At 41.8% G+C, this 24,240-nt stretch overlaps 1 protein-coding gene across 3 annotated transcripts; it reads right to left on the bottom strand.

The window, feature by feature from the left end:
• Window positions 1-686: 686 nt before the first annotated feature.
• On the bottom strand, window positions 687-24,096 carry xpo1b (exportin 1 (CRM1 homolog, yeast) b). Of its 3 annotated transcripts, none has more exons than XM_072690120.1 (25): window positions 23,561-24,096; window positions 21,264-21,395; window positions 20,528-20,629; window positions 17,678-17,750; window positions 13,639-13,700; window positions 13,508-13,552; window positions 13,201-13,382; window positions 12,975-13,023; window positions 12,345-12,464; window positions 11,996-12,124; window positions 11,711-11,869; window positions 11,409-11,606; window positions 10,962-11,100; window positions 10,654-10,835; window positions 10,205-10,361; window positions 9,404-9,567; window positions 8,668-8,802; window positions 8,076-8,259; window positions 7,603-7,709; window positions 6,343-6,537; window positions 5,752-5,920; window positions 5,127-5,261; window positions 4,570-4,729; window positions 4,034-4,130; window positions 687-2,852 (listed from the first exon to the last, which is right to left on the bottom strand). In XM_072690120.1, exons 2-25 carry the CDS (start codon window positions 21,387-21,389, stop codon window positions 2,706-2,708), a joined length of 3,216 nt encoding a protein of 1,071 aa, XP_072546221.1. In that variant the 5' UTR covers window positions 21,390-21,395; window positions 23,561-24,096; the 3' UTR covers window positions 687-2,705. The 3 variants fall into 3 exon arrangements, with proteins under 3 accessions (XP_072546221.1, XP_072546220.1, XP_072546222.1); XM_072690119.1 differs by having other exon boundaries at window positions 23,565-24,096; XM_072690121.1 differs by lacking the exon at window positions 23,561-24,096 and adding an exon at window positions 19,181-19,248 and having other exon boundaries at window positions 21,264-21,354.
• Window positions 24,097-24,240: the final 144 nt, after the last annotated feature.

Genomic DNA, 24,240 nt, shown 5'->3' with positions numbered 1-24,240 from the left:
CATGGTTAGAAAATTCACTTGACTTTGAACTAGATTTGTTTGGGTTTCTAGGAAGTTGAGTTTCAGAATTCCTGGATTTCTTTCAGAGTTCTAGAAATGTTGGGATTGTTTAATAAGGCCTAGAAATTTGAGGTCAATGTAGCCTGGAGTTTTAGAATCTTTAGTATTTCAAGTGCTCAGAGTTTAAGACTGGTTGTGATTGTAGAAAGATCTGGAGTTTTGACGTTTACTGCTTTAAATTACAGAACTTTCAGGCCCAGCTGTAGCAGAGCTGCCCAGGCAGCTGGAGTGGAATCCAGGAGAGGGTTACTATAACTTTGAGCTCTAGATTTCAGAGGTTCAATGATTTTTTTGTGATGAGTTTTTAGTACCACATGTTCTATAGCTCTACCGTTTAGAGTTCTTGGTTTTAGAAGTCAGTGGTTCTGGTAATAAGATGTCTAGAATAATGTGCTTCTGTAGCTCTCAATTCTAAATTAATTGGGTTTCCAGGTTTTCGTAGTGCTGAGATCTGAAATCGTGAGGTTGACCGTAGCTTTGAATTCTAATATTTTCAGGCCAGCTGCAGCAGAGCAGTTTTTAGACCCTTCTGAAGAACCCTGAGACCTAGAGCTGTGAACTCATCAGGATTAATTCATTATTAGCAACAAACAAAACAAAAACAAAACCGAGTCTGAAGAGCATGGTTATAAAATTCCTTTGACTTTAATCAGCTCAAAAAAAAGTTTCACATCAAACGTAACACTTAAAAGAAAGGGCATTTCACCACTGGCTGGACCTGGAACATTCACTTTCCTACTGAGAATGTCAGAATTCCTGTTTTATCTGGATTTCATTATATTCAGGTTGAATTGAAAATGAAGGAAAGGAAAATAAAAAATTAAATGTAAACAGTTTTGTGTTTGTTTTTTTTTATTTGCTCTAAAGTAGTGTCTTGAAGCACTACAGCATGGTAAACAAAGTAAATTAGTACAATAAAAAAAATAATAATTATCAAAACAACAAAACAAACAAACTCCATAACTGTCTCTGAGTAAGTTAACATGAGAGCAGGTATAAAGACGCAGCCTACAATAAACCCATAAATATTTCAACCACTTTTTTAAACTTCGATTTAATGAAAGCTCGCAAAAGGAGCCACCGTCCTCATTGAGGAAAACAAAAAAACCTGATGTCGGCTAAGCGACAGCACAACCACACACACCCACACACACTCGCACAACTGCGCAAACATACATACATACCAAATCAAGAAGAAACATCCATGTGTTCCCATGGTAATAAAGATGCTATTCGATAGTGATGATGCGTCCATAATAAAGCCACAGCGTTGGACAGAACGCTGCAGGGGCTTTCGAGGCCGGGGGCACTGACGTGACCGAAACCAAGCAGCATCTACCAGACCTTCATCCATCCATCCATCCATCCATACCTCACTCATTCACAAATTCATCCCCCGCTCAATGAGTGGGGCCAACATTCTTCAGCAGGCTGCAGAGAGCAGAGCTTCCACAGCTTGTTCCTCTTCTCCACAAACACACCGCTCACACACACACAGTTCACACACAGACAAAGTGATGAGGAATCTTAGTCTACATCTAAACAGGACTCTGGAGTCGCAGATTCCTGATATGTATCAATCATTTAACCCCTGAAACCACAGGTTAATGATACAGTTATTAATCCTAATCGAACTGCCTTTTAGATTACAAGGTTTTTTTTTTGTGGAATCCCACAGGGTTCAATTTTAGAGCCTGTGAAACTGAAGTAAATGATTAATAAAATGGGCTCTAATAAAGTCAAAGTCAGATCACATGGAATCTGATCAAGAGCACATTTTAAGCTCTCACAAGTGACTGCCCAGATTTAACGAGACGAATCTGACTACTTAAGTCCAGACGCTTGGCTCAACCTTCTGCTTCAGTCAATGAGCAACACACAGGATTCAGTTTTTGATCCCTCTTCTAAACCGTTATCTGCAGAGCTTGACTGGAATTAAACCCCAACAGTGGTGCATATTTCATCTGCAAAAGTGTCGATTCCCACATGCATATGCTTCTGTGTTTTGGTTGGGATGCTCTATAGTGCTCATGGTCAAAGTTACTTTAACAGACCAATCCTGAGGCAAAGATTCCTCATCACTGCGTTAACGCGTGCCTTACTGCAAGAGAAAAAAAACTGCACTCTCGATTTAATATATAATATACAAACAAATACATGATGAGAAAATAGAGGAGCGTGAAAAGAGAGAGGGGGGGAGGTGCAACAGAGAAATAAACAGAGAGATAGAGGGAGTTAAAAAAAAGTAGTTCTGGGGAAAAAAAAACAAAACAAAACAAAAAAACTCCATGCAGCGCTGAGGTTAACGGACCAAACGTAAGCTCGAGTTAACTATGGAAAGATATTACACAGTAAGAGTGTCCATATAAAACGCAGATTATGTAAAAAGGGCCACTGGGTGACTGGATCATTTACAGATTGGCATCGTTTTGGTCAAGAGACAGCCAAGTGCAGATATTACCTCCAGAGAGGAGGAACTTACTCTCTCACACTCAAACACACACTCATACTCTCACTCAACCCTACGCACACACACCCACACAGCTCGACGACCCCAAAGACAGACAGTCTAGACGCTGCTGCCTTCAGCACTGTGTTTAGTTGTGTTAAGTTACACGTGTGTGTGTTTAGAGTGTGATGTGTGTTCAGTCACACATCTCCTCTGGGATCTCATGAGGGTTGAGGATTCCAGGAACAGACATCTGCAGCTTGTGCTTCTCCTCCTGAGCCTGGCGTAGAGATGCCTCCCGCTCCTCCAGAAACAAATCTGTAGTGTCCTCACCCGCAAACTCCTGCAGAGACAGAAGAGAGATGAGGGAGATGATGTGTTAGGTTGAAAATAAAGAGAGGTGGAAATAAGGAGAAGAGTAAAGGAAGCAGAGAAAATGTAGAGGAGGAGAAAAACAAGGGAGAGAGGAAGAGAAGTCAACATTTCACAAGCTCATTAGCCCTCTTCCCAGTAAGACCCCCTGCACAGATCCCTAAACTCCTCAACACACACAGCCTCGGTGCACTCTAGATGACCCTACCCACAGTACACCCTGCTCTCTACCCCTCCTCTCCCAAAAAGGAAAAGACCAGACACACTGGAAGCTGCTTCTCTTCAGCTTTAGAGCAACTTTACTCATGCACACACTTTCATGTGTCTAAAAACAACTAGGAAAGCTTCCTTACTGTAGTCCACTGATTTGCTCCGGTTAAAGCCCATTTCACATCAGAGACGCAGTAAACACACCACGTGAGTACCATATAGGCAGAAATGGTACAGAATCTAGTACTTGCAGTATTATATATGTAGTATTGCGCTAAATATTTTGATAAATATTAATAATTAATAATAAATATTCTGCTAAATGCATAGTCTAGCACGCAGTTCTAGACTCCGGTCTAGACTAATAACCATCTCAACAAAGTGTATTTATAGTATCTATTTATACTCCACAACAGCAGCTAGCTAACAAAATAAGTCAATGTGAGTTGTACAACAGAGACATTCTAAATGAAGAGACCGGCTACTGGTTGAAATATGAATGGGAGTTTTCAAAATGCTCAGGACAGCGTCGATTTACAGATAAAGTCCTGTCCTTCGAGAGCCAATCAGTTTGCTGGGTCGCAGACAGTGGAGGAGCGTCAATGTGCAAATTAGGAAAGATCTGCACAAGCTCAGAAGCCAGAACAAGCTAAAAGAACCAGATTTTATCTGTAATTTAACATGCATGTAATTTGACCTTTAGTTTCCAGTATTTTGGCTTCTCTCCATTCACAAGGATAAGAGCCTGGTCTTGTGTGACTGAAAATGCATGTGCCCAGCAGAGTAGCAAAGACTTCCGCCAAGAGAACATAAAATAACCCCGGCAAAGACTCTGGCACGCCCTTAAACCCGTACTTTTACAACCAAGGTGAACAAGAAGGATTTGCTACAGTCTTTGTTTGTGTAAAAAAAGTCATGCCGTAACCCCACAGTGAGGCTCACCTTTATCTGTACTAGGAAGTCTCTCAGGTGTTCCTTAAAAGCAGGGATGTCTTGGTTCAAACTGAACAGCCCAGTCACAAACACCTTCACCTGAGCACTGTAAACACAAACACAACAAATAGTAAGACTTTGGAAGCAAGACAGCAACACTAGATCAGTTTTAAACACAAAGCAGAAAATAACTCAAGACTCCAGATCAATAACCAAACACAAAACTCTCAAAGGTGAGGGAGCTGACTCGAGTTATAGCACAAGGATATAACATGAAGTCACACATTTGTATTTAATTGGACATCAGTATAACCATTATACAGGCATGCTATACTGTCCCTGACTATGTTACTTAGAATGTCAGACTAACTAGCTGCACCATGTAAAATGAGATGTAAGTAAATAAATAAATAAATAAATCACTTTCTCCTAGCCAACACTGAACTGTTTAAATTACTAAATTAAGTTTACACAGATAAACTCAACGTAAATAAGTAATGAATTCATTGATTAATAAGTTATGAATTCATTGATTAAATACTCACTCCTGTAGGTGAGGGAAAGCAGTTTTGAGCAGGTTGGCCACATACTCCTGGATGAAGGTCTGATTGCTGACTGGGTTTCCTGGGTTGAGGGTCATACTAATCTTACCCTCCTCCACCAAATTAAACATGTACGCCAGGATGGATGCGTGCATCGTCAGACCTGTGGAATATACATCAATATCAGAAATAAACTAAAGCAGTGTTTCTCATATCCATTCCTTCAGAGAGTCTGTAATACACAGTTTAATTATCAGCTAGAACACAAATCCTGTTAAAAATAAGGAACTATTTAATCTATATCTATATTAAATCTTATACCTGGAATTACCGGTTCAAACAAAGGGAAAGGTGAAGGATCCATTATAAGAATTTTTGTGTGGAGGACCCTTTAAATGCATGCATTAGATAACTCTAGAAAGCCGGACTATCTCGGAGTGTGCACAGAGAGATTGACTATTTTTTGTTCATTCTGGGAATAGCACCACTGACTCACAGGCTGTGTGTCACATATCATTACCTACAGCGAAATGTGTACGTGTGTATGCAGTGTGACTCACCCGCTGTGTGTGACGTGTCCGTGACTACAGAGAAGATGTGTTGCAGTATGTCACAAAAGTAAGTTTGGTAGAAACTCTGAGCTGCAGCGTCCTCCTGGGCCACATTCTGCAACAACGTGTAGAGAATCTGCAGACCTGCACGAACGGATGCACACTTTTATCATTTTGAAAAAACACATTACAAAGAGATGCACCATTACTGATTACTTCACTCAACTTTATGAGGAAATCCTGCATTACCCTCCATATCAAACAAGATTTACCTAGAAATGTGCACATTTATCCAGGGCAATACTTTGCATTTTATTATTCATACTTAATCATATTTTATTTTAGCCCAATGTATGCTATTTCTATTGCTGTTCATGTTTGAACACCACCAGAATAGCTACTTAATTGTGTTGTACTCCATGCAAGGACAATAAAAGAGCCTATAAATCTTTCTATCCATCCGCATATCTGTCTACTTACAAAGATAGATACGCTCCTTTACTGTTGTTGCATGGATACTCCCAGCTTTTTATAGCTTTGATCAATCTAAAACAAACACAAGTATGTTTGTGTGTGTGTGTGTGTGTGTGTGTGTGTGTGTGTGTGTGTGTGTGTGTGTAGACTGTGTACGTACCAGTGTCAGCCACGTTTCTCATAGTGTGCTTGAAGGCCCAGATGATGGAGTCCAGCACCAATTTGAACTGTGCCGGGGGGATGGCCAGGAAGGCAGGGAAGCAATGGGAATTCACTGCCTGAAGCAGGTAGAAGAAGTGTGTCCGGTGCTCTGGATACTCCTCAAAATCCTGGCAATGACACAGAAACACATTAGATTCGTGGATTGTAAGGTTTAAGGATAATGGAAGTTGGTATAAATATTTCATTAAAATGCAGTTTTATATTGCAACTGGGCAGTACAGACAATTTAACATCACAATATTCTCCCAAACATACCAGTTATGAAATGATACTTATAAGCCTGCACTAATAAAGTTAATGAGCTTCTGCTTCCTTATACTATGCTAAAAAGCATGTGTTTAAAAATCTGACAGTTGCGTGGCATGTAGAGGAAACCTCCTTATTCATTTTTCAATTAATTCACGTTATGTATTTTAAAGTATATAGATCATAAATCTATTTACTTATAAAGTAAAAAAGGGCAAATGTTTACAAATCCACCTGCATCTCAGAGACGTTTGAGTGGATGGATGAATGAAGGAGGTCTTACTTTGTTGATCATGTTCAGTGTGCACTCAAACACCGCATCGAATATCTGCGGGATCTCTGTTGTTATATGACCGCCCAGTTTGTTGACGATGGTGGCCATAGTGCTCAGCACTTCCGGCTCTCTGGCAGCCGGAACATTCCGCTGGTAATCTATGAGGACGGCGTCCAGCAGCGGCGGAACAAAGTTCTCTCCCACCTGAGAGACACACACACACACACACACACACACACACACACACACACACACACACACAAGCTTAAGGGATGAGAAGCAGGCGGCAGACGGATAAGAGAGAGCGCACGAGGGTGTGCAAAGTGAGGACAGATAATCTGAACAGGTTTAAACCGACTCACACCTGTATTAGGTACAACACACTAATACCACACAGGACACAGATATTAATACTGTGTGGGGAACAACGTTCTGCAGTTCAGCCCCGAAAAGAGCACTTAGAATAAATAATCCATAGATGTGTGAATAATGTAGCTTCTGTTTAGGTGTACTAAACAGGTTTAGGTTTTAGCTTAAAAAGGAGAGCGTGTTCAACGTCTTCAGGTTATGAGAACAGCTGACCTTCCTCAGGAAAAGGTGTGTGAAGTAGTGTGTAGTGGTTAGAGCTTATTACACTATTTATCTTCGAGACAAAAGTGTCCGTACCTGTAAAAACACTAAAACTAATACAAATCAACATAAAGTCAGTGGTGAGCTAGAGTGGGGAAACTGGCCTATAGAGCTTAAAGGTAAACCCAGCATGGGGAAAACATCCCTAAATAACATAATGAAATAAACCCAATTAAACTGGAGGAGCTGTTTTCTCTGTGGAGTTCAGGCACTGTATGGATTTTTTCAATTCCACCAGCAGCTCACCTTAGGTACTGTACTGAAGGACAGATCAACTAGGTGTCAGATGGGAATGCTGGCTTACCCCCCCCCCTCCTCCCAAGAGATATTTGTTATGAGTGTGTTAGCTTAACCATTTTCAATCATAATAAATTGTTTATTTTTGTGTATTTATTCTAATGCTGGAACGCAAGGTTTTTTTTTTTCCCCCTCAAACAAATAAACTCTTACTGTTTAGCTGCACAACTTTACATGTTTTTAGATGTCTGCACCATTACTGTTGCATCAAATTAGACTTTTAAACTTAAAAAAAAAATGAAAAGCTATTACTTAATATACGTTAAGTTTTTTATGATTAATTATCTTTTCATTAATACACAATACGTTTTTGCCACAACAGCAATGCTGTGCTTCTCTCACCATCTGCGGGTCGTTGGAACGGCTAACCCAGCCTGAGATGAGTTTGAGAGTCTCTCTCTTCACAGTGCGCATGCTTCTGATCAGAGGCTGCTTTGTCACCATCTCACCTGCGCGCACACATAAATAACGAATCAGAAATAACACAGCAGACAGGCCTTCTCACGCAAACACACATAAATAACACAACAAACAGATGACACACGGTCTCTGTTTATACACTGCTTAGTAAGTGTGTCTTTGGACTGACGTCCCTCCGCTAAAGCTTCAGACCGTCTCTCTGTAGTGCATCTATACATAGAGCACCAGGGACTCCAGGAAGCGTCTATTCTTAACCTGCCTGCTGTAAAAACACTGCAGCATTTCAGCATTCAACACTGAATAATTACTCCATCTGTAAGCTCTGCCCTTTGCAATGATATTATACAGTGTTGTGCCGTTTTAGGCATAATCATTTTAGAAATAAAAGAACTCACCATTGGTCTGTATGGCTGCAGAGATGTTCTCGCTGAGGCACTTGTATACATTGAGCATGTCCAGGTAGATGCGTCCCAGCTGAATGACGAAGGGGTGACCCACAGCCTTACACGCCCTCACGTTGGTTTTCAGGATGCTGCCAAGTTGCTTCACCGTCTCTGGGTCCTTCAGGATGTCCACATTCTGCCAAGGAGAAGGAGGGAGAGTGTACTCAGCACTTTTGATTATGACTGTCTGTAATGGATCCCCACTGATCTTCACATTTACCAAGCATTAGAACAACACAGGATCAGATTCCATAAAACTGAGAACACAAATATACAAATAATGTAAATCTCAAACTTAAGATCTAACTGATGCTTAAGATCCACCTGATATGTGGAATGAGTGCTTCAACACAAACACACCAAGATAAATAAATAAACAGGTTCATAATTCATGATTTGCTACATTTTGTATGTTGATTGTTTTTTTTTCCTCTGTACCTTTAACGATGTACAATCCAAATTATCCCCCCCCCCAACAGGACACTGTATGATAATGTACTAGTAATACTGCACTCCTGGCAGTGTGTAGGGCTTCATGTCTTACCTTGGTGGCCTGCTGGATGATGCTGTCCCACACCTGGTTTGGGAGCAGCATGTACTTTTCTATCAAGTGCTCTTGCACAGCCTGGTCTGTCTGGGCACCGATCATGTAGCCTACTGCCTCGTAAAACGTATGAACCTACAGAAAGAGAGAAGGAGAGAACAGAGATGATAAGCTGTTATTTAAAAAGGGGAATCTTCTGGCCACTAAGGGTTAAACTGGTAGGTTTAGCTCTCTTAAGCTGAATTGGTGAGGTGTCTCTTCAGTTGAGCTGAACTAATACCAACACTACAGGACAGTAGCTGATGGGTCTGTTTTCTTTAGCAGACAATGTAAAGGAGTTTGCAATGGCAACACTGAGAACAGAGAAACATCTTTTCTTTGCATTTGGTTCTAGCTAACAGTATCTAGAGAAGACTAGTAACAGCCACTCTAGCTCTGCCTTTTTATCTGCATCCTTAACAACGTTGACTTGGCACTTGTCCTAAAATAGTACAGTACATTTTATACAACAGACTTACTTAATACAGAGGTCTGTCTTACAGCCCCGTTTAAACTTAACACTTGACTGAATAGTTAGTCAGTATATTTTCTCCTGGCTTTAAAGCAGTGCAGCGTAATGAACACCCAGTGAGTGATTTTAGCGTTCAAATACATTAAATTCAAACTCCAAATCAAACAGAACATTGTGTTACATTGCTGAAGAGACATGGTCTTAAAAAGGGTTGCCAGTTCTGACCTGCTGTGGCTGCAAATCACAGATGATTGTGTTGATATTGTTGAGGATCTCGTCGATGAAAGGCATGACCTCTCCAACCTGCACCTGCACAAAATGCCTCCTGCACTTCTGAGCTATCTTAATGAACGTGTCACAAGCCATGTCCTGCACTCCATCATGGGTCTCTGAGAAATAGAAATGAGAAAAAACACCAGTCAATATTTGACAATTTTGTGTCATTCCACAAGGTTAATGAGCTCAATTTGAAGTTTCTGTTTGCTGTCATTTGGATTTAGACTACTAAATTAAAGTATTTACTCCCAATAAATCAGTTCAGGGCATCATGTCGCAACTATACACTATATAAACTTAGAACAAAAAGAAAGGAAATTTGGGTTTGGTAGATTATTTTGTTGTTGTAACAATGCTTCTGGGCAATAAATTGTATAGCGTTGGACAGCCTGTTCATTTTCCTTTTAAATAGTGCCACAAGGAACTTGCATTTGTGGGATGAGTAGCAGAGCAGAGTATGTGGGTTGCGCCCCTGGAAAAATGCCCAACTACAGACATCAGTGCCTTAACTTATATACTGCAAATTGCGTCACTGTAAGGAGGCTCCAATCTCAGTTGGGCTGCCTCTATGTATAAAAAAAGCAAATAGCACCCCATACGTTCCTTATTTGATTGATTTTTTTTAAGTCTATAAAAATGAATCGCGCAGTAAAGAAATCTAAAAGATGGCTGTGTCACAATATTATGCGATTGTAAATAAATAATAATAATAAAAAGCAGTCTTGTAATCCAACAGACTACACAACTTACCATGCATAAACTCAAACAATTTGTTGACCACAGTCTTGAGGAATTTCCAATGTGCACGAAGGAATCGTGGGTACTGGCCGACGATGTACATGATGTTGGAGGCAATGATGGCCTTGTTATCCTTTCCACGCTTCTGCTCACACAAACCTAGCAAATCCTACCAAAAACACAAACACATGAAAAGTCATATTGGCTGGATTCTTTAAATCAGTGGTATCCAACCTCCTGGAGAGCTACCTTCCTGTACGTTTCACGTCCAACCCAAATCTAAGGAAGCCCACTGAGCCATGCAAGAACATCTGCAGGCAGTAATTAGTTGGATCAGATGAGATGGATCAGGGTTGGATTCAAAGTCTGCAGGAAGGTAGCACCTCAGGAGCAGGGTTGGAGACCCCTGCTCTAAATGAACCACTAGAGTACACATCTTTGACTCTGCAATGAGAGAATACCTTGATGACCGTGACAAGGAACCTCTTCTCATCCTCTTCGTGCATGGCTCCACTGATGGAACCGATGGCCCAGCACAGTGTGTTCAGGTTCTTCCAGGACCATTCAGTCCCGTTTACCTGGTTATGGAGCTTCTCGGTCATGATTCGCTCAGTATCCGCATAATCCAAATGGGTTAGATATACTACAGAGAAACAGTGAGAATGAGAATAAGAAGAGTCAGCATCATTCAATTCTTTATCACCCGTTATGATGCAAAACTGCAGAAATGCTGTAGTTTTGTTAATTAGGGGTTTGCGGGTGCGCTTACCGAGGGTCTCTCTCATGTTCTTGTAGAGATTGATGGAGTCTGTGTCCTTCATGAACTCTCGCACCACCTCCCCTTGATCGTTCTCAACCACCAGCACCTCTTCTGGCTTAGCCATGCGGCTCACCATCAGCAGACGCACCTAAAACACAAGTACACCACATGTCTCATACTCCATATCACCTTAGAGTAAAGAAGAGAAGAAGAGGAAAGAAGAGGGAAATCACCACATCTTGGAGAGTATCAGAATGTACAGGGCATAGATCTGGCATAAGCAAATGATCTGTTTGCGTATTAAATAAATGCTCAATTTTCCTAAGTGCCGTGAGCATCCTGACCAGTTCTTTTTTTTGCTGTAAAGCATGTTGCACACACCTCAATATAACTGCATCATGCAGATGTAGCTCTAGCAGACAGTGAGAGTGTGCATGTCCTTGTACAACATCTCACCTTTGACAATACAGGCAGGTAGAGTTGCCTGCGTGGGGGCACATCGAAGTGCTGGCTGCCAGAAAGCAGGGGAGAGGTGGAGGTGCTGAAGGGACTCTCTCTGTACAGCTCGGCTGCCAGATGGTTCCAGTACTCCAGACAAATCTTAAAGATCTCAGTCTCTTCCACCTCTGACACCAGGAGCATGTAGTGAAGTGCCTGGAGAGGAGATGAGAGAAGTCATCAAGAGAGACGCAAACAATAATGTTTTTGGTCTTAAACGCTTTATGGTACAATCATGTGGTTGTCTGTGGGAGGCGCACCTCCATGAGGGTTTCACGCAGGTTGAGTCTCTTCTCGATAAGCTGGCCATGCTCCTTTAGGAAAGTGCACAGGAACAGGCTGAGGTTCTGGATGAAGTTTTGCTCGTCATCTTTTCCGTTTGCGTATGCCAGGCGGATGTTGGTGTTCAGAGGCAGCATCTACAAACCACAACATGCAGAACCAGGTTACCCTCTAGTTGTGCATTGCACATTTGGCTTCACGGCTGTCGGCTGAGGGTCACGTGCTGTAGTTGCTCTGTGTGTGTGTGTGTGTGTGTGTGTTACCTGTTTGAGCTGCATCATGGTGAGTGTGAACAACGTGACGAACTGCTCCTCATACTGGCTCACACTCACACCAGCAATCTCCGTCAGACACTTGAGGGTCACGTTTCGGAACATGGGAACATTCAGGAACTACCAAGAAGAGATTAGATCATCAGAGAGAAGAGAAAGTTGAATACTGTCCATGTTCTGATGCAGAAGCTAAAGGCTAGGTCTACATACTGCTGATTAACAAACTTTAATTGTAATTCAGAAATTGAGCATGAACACGCTACAATAGTCTTTGACCTTTAAATCCTAATGGATGCAATAAAGCAGAGTGTGAAGCAGACTATAGAGCAGCTGGTCTAACCTTGTACACCAGAGTGCTGATGAGTTTGGTCTCAAAGATGTAGCCAAGAGGGATCCAGTTCAGAAACCGCAGCAACGTTTCCAGGGTGGCGTGCACCAAAGGAGCATTCTGGGAATTTTCCTGAAAAGCAGTTAATGTATTTTTTTTTTTTAAGTCTTAATCAAATAAAACAAACTTTTGCTTTTGTTGGAGTAACTGTCTCTACTGTCCAGAGAAGAACGCTTTCTACTAGATTCTGGAGGAGCATTGTTGTGAGGATTTCTTTGCATTCAGCAACATTAGCGTGAAGAGTGAGGTCAGGTTATTGGATGACTGGAAAACTCATCCCAAACGTACTGGATGGAGCACCACCAATGCAGAGAACACAGTTTCTCCACTGCTCAAACACTGGGGGGGGGGGCTTTCTACCCCTCTATCCCATGCCTGGCTTTAGGCAGCATGGAGCCAATAGGTTCATGATGTTGATCTGCTCCAGAGAGTCCTATTCTATTGGCAGTACTTCTCTACAGGGACTTCCCTTTAAAATAATTTATTTTCAAATAAAATCAAATATTAGAAAAACAAATTTATTTTAATGAATTTTTTATTAAGTGCTGCTGCTCTTGAATATGAAAGTGTGAGACTACATACCATCACAAATTGGCAGAGCTGAAAGATCTGTGAAAACTCATTACACATGCTGCAAAAAAAAGATAGAAGAGATGAATGCACTGATTAATGAGCAAAAATGAATTCATAAATACACAACCAGCGCTGGGAATGCTTCAGTCCAACAGTTTAGAGGCATTTCCTACCTCTAAAACCCATCATTCAAGTCAAAGCCTAATTATTAATTATGTTAGTGTTGGAGCCTCACCTGTCTTTCAGGTGCTTAGCTTTGACCTGAGTCATCTGTCCGCTGGAGAAGTCAAACACTTCCTCACTGAGCAGCTTCAGGATGATCATGTTGTTCTGACAGAGGCTCTCACTGGTGCGGCTCGCTCCAACTATATCGCTGATGAACGTGGGCCAATGCTTCGGCCACTCCTGCTTCAAGATCTACGCGTCACAGAAAAAACAAGGTCACTGATGGACTGTATTTACAGATTTGCATATCACATAAATAAGCCAGCCTTAAAATAACACTACACTGATTTATTATATACACATCTATGAACGTTTACCTGAACTAAGATCATGTTGAGTTTTCCAATGTACACCTTTTCTTTCTGCAAGAAAACAGAACAGGTATCATTTATCCATTTGCAATCAAGCAGGCAAACGGTTTGAGACAAAATAGCTGAGCCACACCTACCTCCACATTGGCGGCGTCAGACGACGTCTTGATAATCAGACCAACCACATACTTTTTAATCCCTGCACACAAGCACATGGAAGAAGTGTAAACATCTTTTGGGTTTTAGGACAAATAAAAAAAAAATCATTTCAATCAAAACAATAATGGCCCAACTAAACCTGATGCACACCCATCGACAAACAATGACTCTCTCACATGAAAATCAACATTGCATTGATGTTTGTGAGGGGAGGGAAAGTCAGAGACTGTAGTAAGCAATAAAACTGAAAGACAAATCTCAAACAGCTCCAAGCTAAACCACACAAATGTCCTTTAGGCCAGAGCCAAAGTGCAGTAGATCTGAGGGACAGTAGGGGGAGCAGCACAGCACAAGTCCACTTCACTGTGGACAAAATGGCAGGAGTTATGCACAAAGGTTGGACTGTACTGCGTGATGCATAATAATAACACAGAGTGCACAGCTGATAACCAAAATACTAGGCAATCAGCACTAGAGCAGGGCAATGTGATGATACTAAACCTCGTCATAAAAACTCGCATCACGTTATGCTTTTTTGGACACTATAGAGGACTCCAACCAATAATGGGAGCATTTTAAGTTCTAGATCATTAATTTAGTGCAGTGCATGTGTACACAGATAGGACAGTGCTTTAAATATTTTAAACGGTCAATTCCATCTAATCAGATTTAAAATAAATAAATAAAAAATATTGTGACATATAGTGTATAGCTTTCCTGAAGTTCAGGAATATATTAAAAATGAACACATTCAGATACTTTAAGTTGAATCTTGCTGACACAGATGTGCAAATGTACACACCAACAGCTTGTCTAGTCCCTATAGAGAAGTACTGCCAATAGAATAGGACTCTCTGGAGCAGATCAACAACAGGTTAACCTACTGGCACCATGCTGCCTAATGCCAGGCGTGGGCTAGAGGGGTATAAAGCCCCCCAAGAATTAAGCTGTGGAGCAGTGGAAGAACTGTGTTCTCTAGAACACTCATTAACATGCTCATCGGTCACTGAATGCAATAAAATCCTCACAGAAATTTAAGACTTCCATCGACAGTAGAGACTGTTACTCTCTTTGAATATCCTTGATTTTAGAAGAAACAATGAATGAGCAAGTGCGCCATTACCTTTGTCCATAGATCACATCATACATCACAGTATTTTCATTAGTTTGCCCACCCCTCACCTCATTCTGTAGGTTTCATATGGTGCATTGGCACTTGTACCTCAAACCCCACCTGGGTCGCCCTGAATTATAGGTGGTGTGGTTCAAATTCATCATATAACAGATCTGATTTGCAGATATTGAAAGCTTAAAACTGCCAATAGGTTCATATAGTTCAATTTTTTTAGATAGTATTTTATTATATCTTGTGTCACTGATATACTGATATCACTACTGTATCGATATCGATACTGTATCACTGTTCTATACAAGCAGTAGACACTCAAGCCTGTGCACTACTGATCGGGGGGGGGGTTCCCTCTGAAGTCACACAAGGCCTTGTCTCAACCGTTAATCAAGATAAAATCACTATAACAGTTGGGTTTCCGTGGTGTGTTGCTGTAATAAGACAGTGCTGCTGCAGTTTCTTTGCAAGATCACTCAAACCCCAGGCAGACGCTGTCCTGTGGAGTTTGTTTACACCCACTAAGCTTTGGAGGATTTGTGGCGGTGTGTATACAGTCCACCTCAAGGTTCTTTGACCATAACGTGCAACGGACCAGGGTGTTTTTTCCTTTCAAGAGACCAAAGAACAATCTTACCAAAATACAAACCAAACTCAGACCACCTCCAGAGATGGTGTAAGTTTGGTTAGTTTGTTGGATCGTTTATAGGCGTCTAAGATCATATTTTAAATATTATATTTTAAATAAATAAATAAAAAGTGACCCAGCGAGAGATGATTACTTGAAATGCTAAAACGGTACAAGTGTGAAGACACTCTTAATTGCACTCCACAGCACACAGTCTGTTTATCAAAATGTTTGCTTTCGCAATACTGAATATAGAGGAGCACAATGTGGAGCTGAGCTTTACAACAAAGCACATTTTTATTGTGTGGTGTTCCTAACCAATCTCAGATGTTCCAGATGATGTGTGGGTGTTTTAATGACAGAAGGCATTTACACGACCCCACAAACTAAATAATGCAGGCCTTTAAATCACACCATATGTCCAAATACAGTATTTGTGGACACCCCTTCTACTGAATGCATTCAGCTACTTTAAATTCCACCCATTGCTGACAGAAATGTGCTTAAACACACACACAGCTTGTCTAGTCCCTGTAGAGAAGTACTGCCAATAGAATAGGACTCTATGAAGCAGATAAACATGAACCTATTGGCACCATGCTGCCTAATGCCAGGCGTGGGCTAGAGGGGCATAAAGCCCCCCAGCATTGAGCTGTGGAGCAGTGGATGAACGGTGTTCTCTGGAATGATGGTGGTGGAGGAGCTCCATCCAGTACTTTTAGGACAAGTTGGGAATGATGAGGTGGGGTGGATCATGCATCATCCTGACCTCACTAACGCTTATTTTGTTGCAATGCAATCAAATCCTCACAGCAATGCCTTTTTTTTTTTTCAAAATGCAGTAGAAAGCCTTCTTCCCTGGACAGTAGAGACAGTTACTCCAACAAAAGCAGGATTAACTCTTTAATACCCGTACTTTCAGAACAAATAATGAATGAGCAGGTGTCCCAACACTTTAGTCCATTCAGTATTAAAACAAGGCACACTGCAATCGTAACACTATGTTCTAACCCAATCATGCAGCCCTAATTCGTAATGTTAAAAACACACAGGCTACACAGCTGTGCAGAGAGAAACACTTGCTATAAATGAGGGTTTGTCCAAAAGTTACGTAAGATATTAGTGACATCTACAGAGATCTATACAGTCATCTGAGCATGTTTTGAAGAATCAGACTGCTGTGGCTGCTCTACAGCAGTTCCTTCAGCATAGCAATGATTCTGTGCGCTCAAGAGGAGGAAAAACACTCTGGAAGAGAAAGAAACTTCCAGCATTTTTTAAAGGGAATAAAGCTCAACTTGGCAACTGCACGGTCGCTGCAAACAAATGGGTTCGCCCCCATGAAGGCGGCCTAAGAAGTCAAGTCCAACATGTAGAGAAAAGTCTGCTTCTTTGGCTATAGCTGCAATATGAAAGATTTTATCCAGACTGCATCCAATTCTAAAAATCTGAAGATCTGAGGTCTGAAATATTCGGACACTGTCACTACAGTCCTCATAAACCAACTCAAAACACTGAAAACTCAGAGGCAGCACCCGAGGCTTAGTGTGCATGCTGATCTTAAAATGTGTCTTAAGAGTGTTGGAAAACCGTGTTGGTGCTGTCAGGTAATGTCTTGGTTTTTACCTTCAATCATAGCCCATGTTCAGCGTTTAAGAGCAAGATAATGAAGACAGCGGTCCCAACAACATCCCCCCCCCCCCCCCCCCCATTTTAACATTTAACAAATTGTATTTAATGTATTTTTGGCTGCATATATTTTATTTGCATTTATACTGATGTTTATATTTTATAATAACAAGCACATTCTGAGCATGATCAATATTCAGGATGATCGCAAATTTTGATATGGTCGTTTCCTGCATTAAATATTTTGTCTATTCCATTTCTGGATACTTCATAGGAAAAATGCAGGACGAGTCTGCGCTCTGTACAGATCTGATGAGATCTGAGGCATTTGTAACTATTAAATCTGAGCTGTGTTGTGCCAAATCAGCAAGCTAGAGCAACAGGAAGTCTACTGCGTAACTGCTTTTGAATTTTTAATACAGCAGCAAAAGCAGACCAACTGTTAAGTGTTATTGCAATATTGGTCTTTGCCATACTGATCCAAGACTGCAAGAAGTAAACAAGCCCTCTAATCAGCCATCAAGTTATTTTTCTTAAATTAATCCAATTATAACACTATGGTATGAAATAAAGTGCATAGCACATCAGCCAATATTACTGCAACGTAGTACTATTTCCAGAGAGTTTGACTTACCTTCACACTGGTTTCTTGGAAGAATCTTCCATCTTGTTTTAATAACGGTTTCCAAAATCTGCAGAGCATAGTACTGGAACGCCAAAGGAACAAAGCAGACATTAATGACTTCAACTAGACGGTTACCACATGAGCTACTGCTGTACTGTGCATTTTTCAGTATTATGACTCAAAACAAAAGAGAAAAGAAAATTATCACTGTCTGAATACATTTTTTTAAAAAGGTGTTTCTTTATTTAAATCAGCGTTTGTTTGGTTTTTAATCAGACTGAACATACTCTTTCATGCAGGTTTGATTACAATGTGTTAATCCCTAAGGGTCTGCTTTAGAACTTCCTACAGAATCAGTGTATGCAGATTGAAGCCTGTAGAAGTTTTGCTGTTTCTGCCAGCTTCACACCAGAAAGTGAAAGACAGGAAAGGAAACGCTAACGGCTGGTAACTAAACGACTCGGCATTGCATCCAACCACAACCGCACAGGAAGCCATAAGACCCACAAAAGAGTACAAATTATATATTGTAAAGGAAGTCTAACAAACATTTTAACAATCAAAGATCAGAGAACGGCGATTCCCCTCACACAGTTTACAAATGCTAAAATTCTGCTACTTTACACCCCTATAGATTATCAATCGCAAAATATGGGGCGTCATCAGCTGTTTTCACCTTTAGCTGGTGTGGGTCTTGGGAACAGCAAGACGAGCCACAGGTTTGGTTCCATACACTTATGAGCCGTTTTATGTTACAGAAATGTGAGAATTTGGGGTAAGTCAGTGTTTGTGTTACTGGCATTTGTGTTATTTGGATCAACAGCATTTCAGCGGTAGGGATCAATGAATGTCAGAACGAAAGTGGTGAGAAATTAAGTGGGTCAGAACAAAGACAGATGCAGAGACAGAAGTTAACATATAACAGATTTCACACAGGGAAGGAAAGTGATTAAAGGTGAAATCTGTAGATGTAAATCCTGCAGACTGTTCTCTGTTATATGGTACCCTTCCAAATCACAACCCCCCCCAGAAATTCACCTTTAATTCTATTTAGGATGAGTCAAAAGTCAACATAAAAACAACATTGCAACATTCACTGTTCCAGCCACTCAATTATGTTGCAAAGTACTTAAGTGTGGTCTTATTTGGAAAGACTGATGAGAAGAAAAGGGGAGTAGGTACATACAGAGAGAGAGAAAAAGGAAAAACGACCAAGAAACAGACTCAGACAAATGATCCCTACAGCAGAAACACCTAGCTGCCCTACACCTAGTTAGAGCAATACCTGCTACCTTCCTAAAACCACTGAGTAGATATGATACCCAAGAGCAAGGGTACTGGTCTAGGATCAGTTTCTCCTGCTGAACATGGCCGTATGGGAGAGAAGGAACTGATCCTGGATCAGCATCTTACTCTGAGATGGTGCTTAGCTCTCCCTCCTCCAGATGAGAAGCAAATGCAATGAAAACGGATGCAGAGCAGAATTAAGTATAAGGGAATGAAAAGGTAGACCTTGTGGAGGCCTGCCGCCCAAAGCCTAGCTGTGTCAAGGTGCACAGGAAGACACACCCCTTTTCTTCCTATTACAAGCAATCAACATAATGGAACATTGTCGTTAATAATCAAATATGAACAATTTCAATTAAGATATTCTCTTCTTAAAATTTGTTGTTTGATCTTTTCTGTTACTTTTTAATCGATAATTCTAAAAAAAAAATATATATATATATAGGGGAGGGCAAATGATTGCAAGTGCTAACGCACTTTACATAAGATTTCAGATTGGGGGGGGTTGTTTTTCTAAAGAATTTAGAAATGTTACTTGTATTTATAAAAAAAATAATGTGTTTTTTTGGTTTTAATCTCAGTTCCACTAAAGCCCTCACATTTTGGGCAGCATAATATGAAATTATAGATACTACTAACAAATCCACTCCAAACATTAGTAGTAATAATGACCAGAAGGTTAAGAGCACACTAACAGCAAGCCCAAACAAAACAAAACAAATAAATAAATAGATAAGTACATGGTAAACTGGGTGGCCAGTACTTTGAGGAAGTCTCTAACACAATGGGGAAGAAACTCCATCCCAACAACTGTAGTACACAACAACTGCTGAGTATATTAAAGCCCCAATTAGGATCAGCCGAAACAGTCAGCACAGGATTAGCTCCAAGCATAAGGTGCATCCACACTGTGCCTTTTAGAAAGGCCGCTAATTTCATTCAAAATTGCTCCAGCGATTCCTGATTGAGCCTTTAAAGGCGAGTTGTCTTCATTCAGTTTGCCCATTGCCACAATGGCCAAATGAATGTTAATGCCCCAGAGCTCACAGAGAGTCAGTACTGAGGTGTATGATCTGAGAAACTAAAGAGAAAGCCTCTGGGAGCATGTTATGTTCATCAAGAGGGCAAAGGGATGGCCAACACATCTGAACGTAAACACTGAATCGTCTCATACAGATTTCTGTAGTGCTTGTGTGGAGCAGGGAGGAGAGACTTGAGCCTTGAGGCATCAAAACATCAACAGTACCTCATCTCATAATACCAAACTAACCCAAATCCCGTCCACCTGCCTCAGTGCTTCAAACTGACAACAGTCACTTCTGGTTTGATCGAGTGAGCCAATTAGTAAGGTTTCCATGTGAGTCATGCGATTTCCCCAAAATCTGTATGATATCACACCAGAACTTCCTCAAAGTAGAGTTGTCATGGCCTGTGCTCACAAAACATCTTAGTGCAAGAGTGCTGCCTCCGGTTACAAGATCAGGGAATCGCTACCAGCACTCCTGCTCCAAGATGCCTCGTGAACGTCAGCCCAGCTGGTTGCTGCAGGCCAGATGGAGATGTTGGGCTTACTTTGGTGTTCATGTTCTGGGAGAACTCCAGAATGGTGTCCACTCGAGTCCATGCATCTGGGTGCTCCTTTAAATGGGTGAGGACCTCCTGGGCCATTCTTTGCTGGAAAGAGACAAAGGTATAGAAGGCTGCTGGTTGAATAGTTTAGATTTAGGCTGACCTGTTGAAGGAATGAATCATGATTGGTGAGACTTTACATATTTTTTCATGTAGAAATTAGACCAGCATTTTGGGTTTTAAACTTCCAGCGCTTGCTTTGTCTGCTTCTCCAATAGGAAACGAAAGTTTCTCCAACATGGAATAGAGAACTAATATCAATAAAGTCTATGAGGTTTTGTTTTCTGTTGAGCAGCATATAGCCACATAATCTTCTTATAGGATTAGTAAGGGTTGGCAATATGATATTTTATTTTTCCAACAAAAAAACTACCTCACAATATTCTTTTTTTTAATATATCATGGATAGAAATATAACTAAATAAAAAGATAAACAAGCACAGTATTCAAAGATTGGAAGTGTTTGTAATTTGTGGCTCTACATGTGCTTTTTGGCTGTTACCACTAATCAAACCACAGCAAAACTAAGTACTGTAAATATGCACCGCACATTGTGAATGTGTTATACCATGACTACACATATTTGCCACACACTGCCCACACTTTCAGTACTAGCTAACATCTCTTGCAGTCGACCAACTGCAGTCAATGCTATTTCAGACAGGGTTGAAATTCTTACCTGTGGTCCCACTCCATGGTACAAGCAGTTAACCACATTATCCAGGAGGTTAATGTCCAATTTCTGGTTGAAGTCCAGCAGCTGTCTGGCTGCGTGGTCGGCCAACATTGTCATAACTGCTGGCATAGAGCTCTGTGGGGACAGGGAGGACTGGTGAGGCCTTCTGAGGGGAGGAAATGTCCAGCAGGGCAAAATCAGGTGAAATCAGCTTCAAATAGTTGAAAACTTCCCGGCTTGCCGCGTGCAGGGCCATCCAGAGACCCTGACCATGACCTGTACTCACCTTTTCAGAGCAAGAGTGCTGAGCTAGTAGTGCATACAATACAATTTGTATTAAACGTCGCATCAGTTCACCCCATAATCACCATTCAGGGTCTGAAAAGCAAGCTTCTAAAGCCCACGGCAGATACTAGACATCAATACTCCGACCCTGAAAAGCCCTCTAATGAATTCAAGACTGGATATTCATGAATGGGAGGAACACCTCCCTACAAGCTACAGGTGGTCCAGTGCCCATAACCATAAATCACACCTCAGAATTACAACTGTACAACCCATCTCATGCAGACATGCAGAGCAAGACGGCGCCACCATCGGCACTCTTACTCTCCAGACACTCAATACACACACACACGACTACTTAATCAATAATAAAAAACTTGCAGTCGCATTAGTATTTTCTAAACTGCTCTGATGTTTTAATGTCTGTGACTCTAAGTGCAGGTGCAGACACTGTCTGCTCAGTTTGTGTGTGTGTGTGTGTGTGTGTGTGTGTGTGTGTGTGTGTGGAGAAGGAGGAGAGGACTCTGATCACTATTTTTCTCAATGAGACCACGTGTGAACCAGCCCTGTCTTTGACGTCATACTGTTTACATCTGTCGCAGAGAGGCGTGGCCACGTGACTGAATATGAAACCTCCTCTCTTTAACCATCAAGTATTCATAACAGCAGCTTCACTTCCAGAGCTCAGAGCCTCCTTGCCAGCAGATACACTTCACCGATGCACTTAATTCATATCCTATTATATTATAAACACCATCCACCACACACGACAGATTTAAACCTGGATGAGCCCAGAAAAACACCATGCAGTCATGGTGCATTATTATTATTTAATTTTTTACAAGCACAGTGCACTTTCTGTGGAAACGAAACCAACACAAGTGTCCCAAATCTGCACTGGACCCAGTGTCCAGCATCTCCTCCACTACAACCAATTCCCATTTACTGGTGCAGTAAAGTGAACGCACGTCCTTCATGCCTGCGTCCAACTGCGCCCATGAACAAGGTGTCTTTCCAGCCTCCTCTCCCCGAAGATCTCTCCAAGGAGCATCAGGACATGGCTCGTCCTCATCCTGCCCTTCTCCTAACGTGGTCTACGTGGTGCCTGGGCAGCTGACCGAGCAAAGCTGAGGAGGCATGAGGGCACAGGAACTCACTGGACACCAATCAGAGCTAGAAAAGACATTTAACTCAACCTCAACGAGCAGTGCCTCCAAATGCAGCCCACCTCAGCGGCCAGCACAGGCTGCAGCTACATCAAATCTGGCTCAGGGACGACCCAGGCACATTGCTCACAGTCTGGACTCTGGAAAGTGAGAATTAACACTGTTTAACACACATGTGGAGCTAGCTATCTAGCCACTTTCCGTGCTGTGCTGCATGTTTGCAAGCCAGGACCCTCCCACCTACCCTGGAACCTCTCCCTGTGGACACACAAGGGCATTCTGGCTGTCAGCGTGTTTATCCACTTGCCCATTCACCAATAGACAAATCAAGGCAATGGGAGCAAGGCTGGCACCGTTGCTGAGCAGATTTAGCTGGCTAGCTAAATCTAGTTGCTCAACAGTAGGGTTAAGCTATCCAAGCTAGCTATAGCTATCTCTAGCTAGCTAACCTAGGTTAACTGAATAGCTGAGGAGCTGGGGGTGGTCTAGTTAGCTAGCTAGTTAGTTAGCTAGTTAGTTAGCTAGTTAGCTAGCTATCCAGCTTCTATTCATAAGACACAGAGCTCAGTTAGGAAGACCCAGGCTAGCTAACTAGCACTAGTTCTTGTCTAGGTCTTGCACACCCATCCCATGACAAGTCATGACCATGCCAAAAAGCTCCAAGCACCCCCACACACACACACACACACACACTAGCTAGAGAAGTAGCTGGCTAACTAGTTTTACCTCAGGAAAAGTTCAAAGCAACACAATTTCCCACACAAATGCCCTTTCCCTCCACACGGACACACAGCCAGCTACAGGACAGACAGCAGTGGAACCACAACAGCCCCAAACCCACGGTTTTACCTACCGAGATGTCCAAGCCTTTGAAAGAAAGGGCTGCTGTTCTGCCAGCGTTGCTAAAACTTAGGTTAACTAGCTCCAAAAGCGCTGGCGGCGGGCTCGCTAAGCTTTGTTTGCTGGTCAGGGATGAATAATAATAATTATAATAATTATTAATAATAATAATAGTAATTAAAATAAAAAAAGAAAAGAGCTGAACGGTTAAGCACGGTTAACGGTAGCTAGCCACACCGTGTGCTGTGAGGAGTTATCGCTAACGTAAATGCTAGCGCGGCTAGGTTCAGGCTGCTGAGCTGCGGTGCGTGCGGACTCCGCGCTAACGCTCGCGGCTTCCCCTCAGACTCATTTTACGGGCTAAAGTTCCGCTTAATGACCAGTTTCCCTCTCTTTCTCAGTTCTTTACTGAGAGGAATTTTGCAGCGGTGTTAAATAAATTAAAAAGAGAGAGAGAGTGAGCCTGTATCTCCCGCTCGGGGTGTGTGAGAGAGTGTGTGTGTATGTTCGCCTCGTCTCCTTCTCACAAGCAACGAACTCATAACCGGTTGAAACCGGTTCAGACTGGGAGATTCCATCTCGGTTTAGTTTTCAGCCGGTGGCGCCGCGAAAAGTTCGGATCGACGTCACGCCCATGCGTGCGCGCCATTGGTCGGCTCGGCGGTGCTCGCTTCCCGTTGGACGAGGCG

This window comes from Salminus brasiliensis, chromosome 10 (genome assembly GCF_030463535.1).
Source record: "Salminus brasiliensis chromosome 10, fSalBra1.hap2, whole genome shotgun sequence".
In the NCBI taxonomy this organism is placed as follows: Eukaryota; Metazoa; Chordata; class Actinopteri; order Characiformes; family Bryconidae; genus Salminus; species Salminus brasiliensis.
The sequence above is the reverse complement of the archived record's forward strand: the minus strand, read 5'-3'. Positions and strand labels throughout refer to the sequence as shown.